This window comes from Euprymna scolopes, chromosome 37, assembly GCF_053919585.1.
Source record: "Euprymna scolopes isolate OS-2025 chromosome 37, ASM5391958v1, whole genome shotgun sequence".
In the NCBI taxonomy this organism is placed as follows: Eukaryota; Metazoa; Mollusca; class Cephalopoda; order Sepiida; family Sepiolidae; genus Euprymna; species Euprymna scolopes.
The window spans coordinates 80248505-80260856 of NC_136518.1; the positions used below are offsets into that span (position 1 = coordinate 80248505).

At 34.3% G+C, this 12352-nt stretch overlaps 1 protein-coding gene across 2 annotated transcripts in view; it reads left to right on the forward strand.

Moving 5' to 3' along the window:
* Positions 1–832: 832 nt before the first annotated feature.
* The window catches only part of LOC145261245 (nitric oxide synthase, salivary gland-like), a 280006-nt gene continuing 268486 nt past the window's right edge, over positions 833–12352 (forward strand). For both annotated transcript variants that reach the window (XM_080119629.1, XM_080119630.1), the window contains exon 1: positions 833–2217. In XM_080119629.1, the coding sequence (XP_079975755.1) occupies positions 976–2217 (1242 nt within the window). In that variant the 5' untranslated portion in view covers positions 833–975. The remainder of the gene's footprint in view (positions 2218–12352) is intronic.

Consider the following 12352-nt stretch of genomic DNA (forward strand, 5'->3'; position numbering starts at 1 on the left):
ACTTAAATACCTTAAATACCTTAAAAACGAATAAGCGGTATGAATAGAATTGCTAAACCTTGGAGTTCTAAATGTTATTAAATCATTAAGTGTTTTTTGTCGAAATTTAAACTAATTGAAACAGTCACGTGGATGAAAGAAACTACGCGATAATAAGGTCACTGAAGGTACAATATATATATATATATATATATATATATATATATATATATATATATATATATAAAAGAATAATTTATACAAAAAGACGACAAGTAAATACCATTATATATCTGTGTGCATATTTATGTATATGTAAATACTAACTACACAAGATCAATACTGAAGGTTTCTTTTCATGCGCGTCAACAAGTTGGAAAATAAGTTATTTTTTAAAATTATAATTGAAATTATTAAAAACAATTAACTATATTGTTCAGTAAAATTTTATGCATGATTAGAATTTAATTAACAGTAATTAAATCAAATTTGCATATAATTTAATTATTTGTAAAATTGAAAACTTCAAACATTAAAAATAAAAACGTATTCTTATGCTAACTCTATAAACAACACGTTTTCAAACACAAGCTATTTCGGCAACACGGATTTTGTTTTTGTTTTTAAGAGTTTTGAAGCGTAATGCCAATTTAAGGATTGTTAACGTGAAAATATCATTAGCTCATTAAAATAAGATAAGACACGTGTTTATAATTTATAAAAAGAGAGAGTTATTTCCCTTACTCTTGATTGGTACGAAATACAGAGGCCAGTGTTTACATTAAAAAATCAATATTACAATGAAAAGCATATAAAAAACGATTTATAATTGATATGGAATTGAATTGTGAAAACGTAAAAAGCTGATGACATACGGATATATAAATTTCATATTTGCTGAATAGATGTATATATCTAAAGGCCAGTGAGGATTGATAAACGTTTTAGTCGCCGTATAATCGTCAGACTGGATCTTTATACCTTCTGCTAAAGAAAATGGCGTTTGTGCCAAATACACTTCGCGTCAGATTACGAAAGTCCAAGGAATATGGACTCGGCATTGTAGTCAGCGAACGGACTGCAAAGCCGCAAATGTTTATCAGTGAAGTCTTGAACAATGGTCCTGCCAAAGAGACCGGGTTAATCGCCGCAGGTGATTGTATTCTACGAATTAATGACATTGATGTGAGCGATATGAGATATGAATGCGGGTCGGAGATCCTAAGGTCCATACCAGTTGATTCCACAGTCTTCCTCTTCCTCAAGGGTCCCGAAGGATACATGACCCACTTAGAGACCGTGTTTCTGGACAACGGCCTACCGCGGACGATTCGTATCACGAAGCCGTTGGTCGTGGAGTCGATGCTGAGTAAATTTAAGCGCTCATTCTCGCCGTCCATGTCTACCTCGATGAACAGTTTACGACGACTCTATCACGGCGAGTCGAAGAGGAACAGCCCATCGCCGAAGAAGGAGCAGTACGTGAGCATCGAAAAGCTATCAACGAGGAGCAAGTCGCGAACCTGCGACGACATCATGGACGTTATACAGAACGGCGTGCCGCTGTTCTCGTACGACGATCGAAATGACGTCAGTACGCAGACGCAAAAGAACGTCGCCAACGGTACAGTCGGGACTGGCCAGAATGGTGCGAAGGAAACCATCTTGGAAGATGGCAGCAACGGCTCCCCAAAAATCACGCTCACTACCATCTCGTGCGGGGATGGCGGTGGTGGGGGAGGTGGAGGAGGAGGAGGAGGAGGCACTGCTAAGGAAGGTGGAGACAATACGAAAGGAAACGGTCAATTGGGCGACCGAAATAGCGAAACACGGCAAAGTATAGAGATCCTTCAAGAGCAGGATCACATCCAGGTCATCGTTAAGGGAGATGTGACAGTGCACAATGGTTCGCAAACCTCAGCAGCTACCAACGAGAAACAGGAGAAAAGTAAATCTAACGGCACAAACGGAATATACCAGGGGCAGAGCGTCGTCAGTGTGAGCGCCAAGGCCACGCAATCCGAGACGCCGGTCGAAAAATCCGAGAAGGTGGTAGAGATAATAAACGGTACGAACAAGAGTCGATCTCGGAGCGGTAGTCGACACAGCCTCTTCAGTGAGAATATGTGTCGTAGCTCGCCTGAAAGACGAGGATCGAGTCCGGCAAAATACTATAAACTCAAGTCGCATCACACTGACAAAGTCACCACGGATATGCTGCATCTAAAAAGCTCTGAGGTAAGTTGCTTTTGTTTTTCTTTATTGTATTATATATGCGCTTAAAATTGTTTTTTTTTTAATTTACGCAGATTTTGTATTTAGTATTATAGAGCACATCGTCTATTGATTATTATATTGTACCAATATTGTAATGATTGCAAAAGTTTTAAAAAAAAATACTTCTATCAACTGGAATTTAAGCAAAAACATTCAGCGCTCCAGCTATAGTCGATATTTAGCGCTTCAGTCTTCGTCATTACTGCTTGAGCTATCGCCAGACTGATATGCCACATCTAAAAAGCTCTAAGGTAATTTTTGTTGGGATTTCTGGTAGATTGATTTTGTTATTTGGGATTTTTTTATATCTTCTGGTGCTTTGCTTTTTTTCTTCTTCTTCTTCAACGTTTTTCTTCTTATTATAAGCTTGAGTCTTAGAGTGACGATCGCACGACAAATATTCTTCATCCATAAAGTGAATTTTTTTTTTTTTGCTTTAAGGTCTAATTTTTTTTTTTTTACAAAGGCATCACCACATTATCAAGGCCAAGAGGCCACTCAAGGATAAGGGTTAAAGAGTGTACAGTAGAAATTGGACAATATAGTAATCATTAGTAATGAAAATTTGGTAAATTTGATAACATTATATGGAACGGCTCATCAAGAACTTATTTACGTTAGACTTGAAGACAACCATATTGTAGTCAGCCGGAAAGCAGGAAAACGGAAGACAATTCCACAGGCGTGCAGTTCTAAGAAAGAAGCTTTGTTCATGGAATCTACGTTTAGGTTTAGGCACAGATAAAGAGTGGGGGGAATTATTGATAGTGTTTACAGCTAGACGAGTGTTTCTTGTGAAAGTTTGGCGAGGGGGGACCATAGATTGAAGCTCAGTCGAACACTTTCCATGAAAATAACGATACATCAGAGACAAACTCGCAACATCTCTTCTGTGAGATAGAGGTTATTTTTCCTTCTTCTCCTTTTTCTCTTTCTTCTTTTTCTTTCTTCTTCTTCTTCTTCTTCTTCTTCTTCTTCTTCTCATTTCTTGCTTTCCTCTTCTTATCGCTGTTATTTTTCCTTTTTCTTTCTATTTCTTTTTTTTCGTCTTCTTATTGGTCTTACTCTCCTTTATATTTCTTTCTTTTTATCTTTGTTATTTCTTCTAATTTTTTTTTCTTTATTTTTTCTTCTTTTTCTGTTGTCTTTTCCTTTATTCCTTCCCCTATCTTATTTTTCTTTTCGTTTTCTTCTTCTTCTTCATTAGATTATTATTAATTCTTATTTTTTCCAAAATTACAATCGAAATCACGTGGGCCTTTATTTTCAGACGTGAAGAGGCCAATATCCTTTTACTCTTTACTGTTATAATTAAACGTTTTAATTAACGTTGGAAAAAAAAAACTTAATTACCAGATCATTTTGTAATCTTTTACCAAAATAAATGCATCAATTTTTACAATCAATAATTCAAATCAATATTATTTACATACAGAGTGTCCCAAAAATATGTATACACACTCCTAAACATCTGGTTTTAAATTTATGGACCCTATATATATATATATATATATATATATATATATATATATATATATATATATATATATATGTGTGTGTGTGTGTGTGTGTGCGTGTGTGTGTGTGTGTAAAAATTTCCAGGTTGGTATCTGGGGGAAGGAAGTGCATTTATTCACTGAGAAAGATGCGCCCCCCCTCCCAGTTTTCGTTAATACATACATCTAGGAGAAAGTAACTGTGATGTAAAAGGCTGCAGTTTACTGTATACTCAGTCCTATAGCAGATCTGCACCGACAAAGGTTAGCAGTAATAGCAAAAATGTGGTTGGTTCTACACAAAGCCTTAACCCATAAAAACAACTTCAACAAATATGGATTTCCTAGCAATTTAGTTGTTGTGGCGGAAGCTCATCGACAGGAAGGTCCATCATATCATGTGTGTGTGTGTGTGTGTGTGTGTGTGTGTGTGTGTGTGTGTGTGTGTGTGTGTGTGTGTGTGTGTGTGTGTGAAGAGAGAGAGAGGGAGAGAGGGGGGAAAAGAGACGAATATGCAAAAATATAAATTCTACGTTTATAAACGCTTCGTTTTGATTTGAAGACTTTTTCGGGATGATGTAAATGAAGACGTTGATGCACATATAATTTTGTTTGTTCTTTTCGTCTTTCCATCACATTAGAATATTATTTCCATAATTCTGATCATATATACATCTAATATATAAAAGGCTATACGTCTGTTTGTCTGTCTTCATATTTCCACACTCTATCTTTTCCGAAACTAGGAGCCTCAAATGATTGGATGTTTTACGGACAGTTTCTTTTATGGATCTTTAACCAATTAAAATAGTTTTTAAAAGGTCAAAAAGGGGGTCAAAATTGAAAAAAATCGTTAACCATTTTGTACATTCATCTTAGTTTATTTTTAATTTTTAACCACGTTGGTACAGTGGTAACGTCACTAGCAGTGGGTTGCTACAGTTTCGATTCTAACTGATGCCAGACGAATACAGTTTTTTTACTTTTGAGATCACGCCCCTACAATAACAAATACAAAATCTAGACACATTTAAAATGACATATTTAAACGTATTTTCGACCGGGCAGAGCCCCCGCTAGTATATATATATATATATATATATATATATATATATATATATATATATATATATATATATTGTGTGTGTGCGTGTGTGGTTACATATATATATATATATATATATATATATATATATATATATACACACACACACACACACACACACACACACATATATATATATATATATATATATATATATATATATATATATATATATATATATATATATATATACGAGCATTTCAGCCCAGCGTTGCCCGGGTGTTTGGATGTGTATGTTGAGCAAAAAAAATTTTAAAAAGTGGTAGTAGGAAGGTAGGCTCGAACCCGTACCGCAAAAGAGGAAAAGAACAGGTAAAACCCAACGTTTATGCTGCTACAACCACTGCCAAACCGGAAGCGACATTTTTTTAAATTAAGGCTAGATAATCTAAAGGAGAGGATAACTTTAAAAAATATCGGCGAAAAAAGTGACCCCCCCCCTGTAGAAAAGTGCCTAGTTGAAGGGGAAGAAATTAATGCTTTTAGCCAATTTTTCGATATTTGTCGTATGAAAGGTCGGCCTTTAAAACGATACTGATCTTGGTAAAATCCGCTGCCTCTATTGACAGTTTAAGGCAGACATGCAAACATACATACATACATACATACATTTATATATTGGTAATAAGAAATTTTCAACACAAACTGATGAAAAAGCTTGCCTTATCTCTGAATACACTTTGTCTAAAATTTCAAATATTTAGACAAGAAATTGTCTGAGTAATTTGAAAGAGACTGCAGAGGTCAATTTTTTAAAAACTTTCACCCTTATTATGACCCCTTAAAATTTATTGTTTTGGGCTCAAATCAAGTTATTAAGTTAGATCCATGTCCACGAAATCTATATATAAAATTTCAAATGCGTAGACCCAAAATTATCGGAGGAGTTTGGTAGAGTTCTCAAAGGTCAAATCGTTGACCTTTGACCCCTTAATCGCCAAATTTCTGGCCAACAACCAATCACATCGATTTTTCCAAATCTCAGTACCCTATATATCAAATTTCGAATCTGTAGACTTAAAATTGACAGAGTTATTGTGTAGGGAAATGAACACAGACACACACACAGGCACAGATACACACACAGACGTTAACTTTTATAGATATATAGATATACTAGCAGGGGTGCCCGGCGTTGCTCGGGTGTTTGGAGGTGTATGCTGTGCAAAAAAAGCAAAAAAACAAAAAAAAATGGTTAATTTTTTAAAACTTTGACCCCTATTATGACCCCTTAAAATTTATTGTTTCGGGCTCAGATCACTTTATTAAGTTAGATCAAGGTTCAAGGAACCTATATCTAAAATTTCAAGTGTCTAGACCCAAAATTGTCGGAGGAGTTTGGTAGAGTGCTTAAAGGTCAAATCGTTGAAATTTGACCCCTTAACAGCCAAATTTCTGGCTGACACCCGTCACATCGATTTTCCCAAATCTCAGTACCCGGTATTTCAAATTTCGAGTCTATAGACTAAAAATTGACAGAGTTATTGCGTAGCGAAATGTACACAGACAGACAGACAGACAGACACACAGACACACAGACAGACTGACACGTTCACTTTTATAGATATATAGATACAGATACACACACACACACATATATATATATATATATTACACTCACACACACACACACACGTGTGTGCGTGTGTGGTTATATATATATACACACACATATATCTACACACATATATATACATATATATACATATATATATATATCTACACACACACATATATATATGCATACATACACATATATATATCACCCCCTCCACACACACACACACACACACACACACATATATCTGTTTGGGTCGAGTGGCAAAGAGAGGCTCAATACAAGACTGACTGAAAACAACGTCGATAGAAGCAGACAGTGCATACAACACCTGGAGTTTCCAAATGATGACCTACATGTGCAAATTTAACGGAAATATATTATGACAAATTTTTGTGATATCTTTAGATTTTGGATTAATGTGAAGTATGTGTTGTCAAAGAAGATTATCCTCCTTGGCTTAATCTCGTTTCGAAATGAAGGTGGATTTATTGTCTGCCGTCAGAAGAAGTGTTCACAAGACTATATTTTTATGTTAGTTCCTATCTAAACGTCCCGTTTTGGAGAGCTGAAGTTTCCCTGCATTAAGAACCTCGTGTCAAAATTTGTTCTTGTGGGCATGCTATTAAATAGGAATTATTACTTCTGTTTCTTTTTCTCTCTTTTTCTTTTCTCTCTTTTTGTTTGCCTGTTTCTCTCTCTCTCTCTCTTTCTCTCTTTCTCTCTCTCTCTTTCTCTCTTTCTCTCTCTCTCTCTCTTCCTCCCTAACTGTATATCTCTCTCTGTTATAATGAAATATCTTTCTCTCCCTTTTCCTCTAAAGAGATCAATGATTTGCAGGTTGCGCAAGGATATCAACCGTAACTCCTATTTCTTCATGCCCGAACAACGGTCATCTTTGAAGAGAGAACTAACGTGTTTAAACATGGCATAAAGAGCGCCCCAGCGTAAGCTTCATTAAAGGTGTAATCAGGTGAAGCAACCCCCTCCAAATACACCAGTCATAGCCTCGTCATGCATAGAAGCTAAAGAAGGAACAAAAAATGCAGCATTTTCAGTCCTCTAGAATCACGTGATCGCAGCCATATCATTTTTTTTTGTGCGTCTTTTTTGTCCATCACGAGATTCCATCAAGCCGAAACTAGAAACAAATCAAACTTGAAGGTCAATACAAATAATAAAATCACTTTGTAAAACAAATAATCTTTAATTTAATCTTTCAGTCCAGCACCTCTTAGCATACAATGTTTTTTCGCCCTGTTTTTTTCAAATGTTCCCTTTTTTACGTAACGTTTCACAGACATCTTTTTTTCAGTGAGGAACCACTAAACGTCGAAATTACAACGAGTTTGTTTCTTACACACCATCACAACAATGACCATATATTATTATAATGATATTCGAAAACAAAGCTATATCAAAAGAGGTTCACTCTCATATTCTGTCTAGAGTCGCCAGATTGGCCGTTTTAAAGCCAGATTTTGCAAATTTGGCTTTTTTTAAAAAACAGTTTGGCCTTCAAAAATTAAATTTCGCCTTTTATTCACCAGTAACATACAGACTAAGAAACTGACAGACAGGATATCATAAATCCTATATAATAAAAAAAAAACTGCAGAAAATCCCTCTCTGGACCAAAGTATCGTAGATTTGCAACAACAGATGCCACATTCAATACATCTTGGCTAATAGCCATTATTTTACTATCTGACGAACTCCAATCCCTTGTATCCCCTCGACGCAAATATCCACGACAAACCCGACAAGCAACAAAATCCCACCCCTTCTCCTCTAACAGTTTATTCCCCAGAACTTCTAGACTTTGGAATTCCCTTCCCTCTTCCTGGCTGTACTGACACGCAGAAGTTCAAGTGTAATGTAAACAAATATCTTGCTGCTCAACTCCCTACATAATATCTAAGCAATTTATGTCCCAGATAGAAGTATCTTACATCAAACTGGGACTGTGTCTTATTTGGGGTGAAAAAGCAGAAAATATGAAGAGGGGATGCGAATCCAATAAAGAAGTGCCTTATAAAATACTTAAAAAAAAAAAGGATTAAGTTTCAATAAATGTAATACATGCTATTTCGGTTTTTTTTTTTTTTTTTTAGAATAAGATTTATAATTTGTATTGTGCGGATTATTCGGGCTAATGTTCTCAGCTTGAGTTTTATTTTAACATTTCGGCCGCTGTAACCTCCGGCCACTTTCAGATACATTTTGTCGAACGGAAATATCGGTCGAAATTCCGTGCAGATTCACGAGTTTGACGAAGGAAACACTTCATTTCATCCACGGAACTAGTTTATTCTCATTCCGTCAACCATGAGCAGATGTTACGTTACCCACGTAAACCGAGCACATTGTAGCGGAGTACGTCGCAAGGAAGACAAGTAATAACTCGACTCCATTTTATTTTGTAACAACGATATTTCCTCATTCTCTCGCCAAGCGTGACTTCTTATTACGACTGTGACGTCACCATATCTTTAACGCGATCGTCCTCTCTAATGAGCTTACTGTCCTTTTTACAGTCTTTCTGTTCCTTACCGTGATTTCATTTTGCACACGGCTTAGTATTTGCACACGTGCGCTGTTATATGAGTAGAAGTTAAAAAAAATACCTAATTTTATTCTTAGTAGTCCACAAAAACTTGCGGCGTAATTGATGTAAGTGTTAAGTGACACTCTTCCGGAGGTTGAAGGTTCAACCCTCAGTGCACGCGATACTAAAAAAAATGCAACTACGAATTTATTAAAATATTCTACTTGGTCATGGCTGGCGATACGAGAGCATGCTACACCTGTGGATTAAATAAAGTCTTGGTCGAAATTCCGGGCAGATTCCCGAGTTTGACAGAAAGATTTCCGAGTTTGACAGAAAGATTCCCGAGTTCGAAAAAATTCACCTGATAGAGCTCGTTAGTTACATGGGGCGTTAGTAAGAATAACACTTAAGTTAGTCGGAAGAATCCAAATGAACCGGAAAATCCAAAATAAACCGAAGAATCCATCGTCATCTCCAAAATTCAAATAATACGAAAGAAAACAACAAATTACAAAATAAACGAAAGAAAAGTATTAAGATAAAGGTTATTTGTGTCGTGGAAATAAATAGTTTCAAGCAACAAAAAAAAAAAAAAAGAAAAAAAAGAAAAGAAAGAAAAAAAACGAAAGAAAGAAAGAGAGAAAACTAAAAAAAGACAAAGAAACATGGAATTCGCGGTACAAACATGGCATTCTAAAAAAAGACAAATATATAACACTCAACGTCAGCGAAACCTCCCCAGTTCTCCATAAGGCTTCTGGTTCTTAGACCCTTAATCCTCTACGCACGACTTATATGAAATCGATGTGAAAACACTCCTTTGCAATAATAAAGAAAATAAATATTGTGACCATTGAACTAAAACATTTTAAGCCTTCTGTAATTCATTCCCGATCACAGGAATTTCAGATTAAAGAACGAGATTTTAACATTAAAGGGATAATCTTCAACGTTTTGTATTTTATTTAACGCCAGATTACCTTTCCTTGGATATTCTTTGCACCAATGCATGAGATTTTTGTTTCAAAGCTTGGCATTAAATTAGAAACACCCGTTATTTTCTGAACTCCAAAATAAAAAAGAGAATGTCATGTACAGGGTGTCCCAAAAAAAAATTGACGTCATTTTAAATACCAATATTTCGGAAACAACTCATTGTATCTTAATGAAACTGCACAAACTTTATGTTGAAAATACTAAGTTTTATTAGTTAACATTAATAAAAAGAAACAGAAGATTTACAGCTTCTATGACCAATTTCATAATTTTAACAAGGTTCAATATTGAGCGCCGCCTGTGACTCTGCACACGTCAAGTCGGTAATCAAGCTCGTGCAAAAATTGTCTTTGATAGCATTCTCTATCATATTCCAACACGCAAAATGACTTGATTTTTTTAAGTTAACGCCATGTCTTAACGTGAAAAGAGATAAACGTAAAACATTAAACATTAAAACTTGAGGTGTTTCTATACAAGTTGTGAAAATTTTAGGTCATTTCACGAAAATTGCCAAAATTATTGGCCTGCGAATGACGCCAATGTTTCTGAACACCCTATATATATATATATATATATATATATATATATATATATATATATATATATATATATATATATATTATTTCCGTTTTTTACCTGTTTTGTTACACATGTTTCTGTTATCGAATCGTATCAACGATCCACGTTTTTGAAACATTTTTAAGTTACAAATCTCAGCAGCATTTGATCAAAATTTAACAAAAGAAAGCTCGTCGGAAAGTTAATGACCTGAATTTTGTAGTAGATTAGGTTACATTTGGCATCATATTTATAGCACATTTTTACAGCCATAAAATGTTTCAATCATAGTCATTTGTTTTCCTAGTTTTGCATATGATTAACAAAATGTCTGATATTTTCCCAAAATGATCTGAAATAACAGCAAGGGGAGACTTGATTCCAAATATTTCTTATGTGATATCTCTCCTCTGTGATTTCATGCATAAAGTAAATTTCACAGTGTATGAGGATTACTTGATACTGGAGATATTCATTCATAATCGTACACTATTTCCGAAAGAGGGGAGCTATAACATATGAGAAATATTTGGAATCAAGTCTCCTCTTGCTGTTATTTCAGATCATTTGAAACAGCAGCAAGTTTTGGTCTCCCCTTTATCAAGGCCAGACGATTTGGGATATATATATATATATATATATATATATATATATATGTGTGTGTGTATGTGTGTGTGTGTGTAAACACATACGCACACACACACACATATATATATATATATATATATATATCATACCAATTGTAAATATATATAATATTAATTAATTGGTATTTGTATTACTAAATTTTCGTATCTTGAAAGATGTTTACAGTAAATCCTCTAATCCGTCCCAAGCTGAAGACACTTATTAAGTTTTCTACATGTAAAACCAGAAAAACGAGATATAACATATTTTTATAGTTATTTCAATCATAAACGATCACAATCACATATGTCGGCACGCAGCCGAGCGGAAGAAATAGGATTCAATGTGAAAGTGATTTGTGACTTTTTATTGCTAATTTGCGATTTCTGAGAAAAATAATAAACTCACCCACCCCTTACAAAAAGTTCAGAGTGTTTACGATAAAAATAAAACAAAAAGAAAATTATATTTTTCAAATTTAAAAAAAAACTTGTAATGAAAACATTTATTTTTCAATTTTTTTTAGATAATTTTAATTTATGAGGGTAAAGAAACAAAAAATAAATCAAAGTCTACCACAAAAAGTTTCCCAAACAAAACTTAAAAAAATATTTTCAGAAAATTACTAAGAAATGTATTTAATCGAATAAAACCCTAATTTTTACTTGATTAAAAAAAAAATGTCGGTCATCCTAGGAGAATAGGATATTTCTGTCACTGCCATTTTTCGTATCTTGAAAATTTTTACATAAAACATTTCGTAAGCTGAAAATTTCGTTAGTAGTCTTTCGTATTTAGAAATTGTGTGTGTGTGTGTGTGTGTGTGTGTGTGTATTAAAACTCCCTTTTTATTTATTTCAAAAGAAATACAATTTTGTTATTTATGGGTCGTAGAATTGCATTCATCTGCAAAAGATCTAACAAATTCGCATAATTTTTTTAAACATTCATTTTAATTAATTCCCTATTGTTCTTTTCGGTTTTCTTATGAAATAATCATCTTTAGTTAACTATTACGTGTAATTATATTCATGCAGATATTCTACATGATTTATACTTGCGTAATATTTGCGTAAAAAGGTTATATAGTAAACACAAACCTCTGTCTCTCTCTCACTTTCTCTCTCTATATATATGTATGCGTATATATATTTGTTTAAAAAAATGTGCCAACTTAACCCCTGTCAGTTTTCCATCTAAAA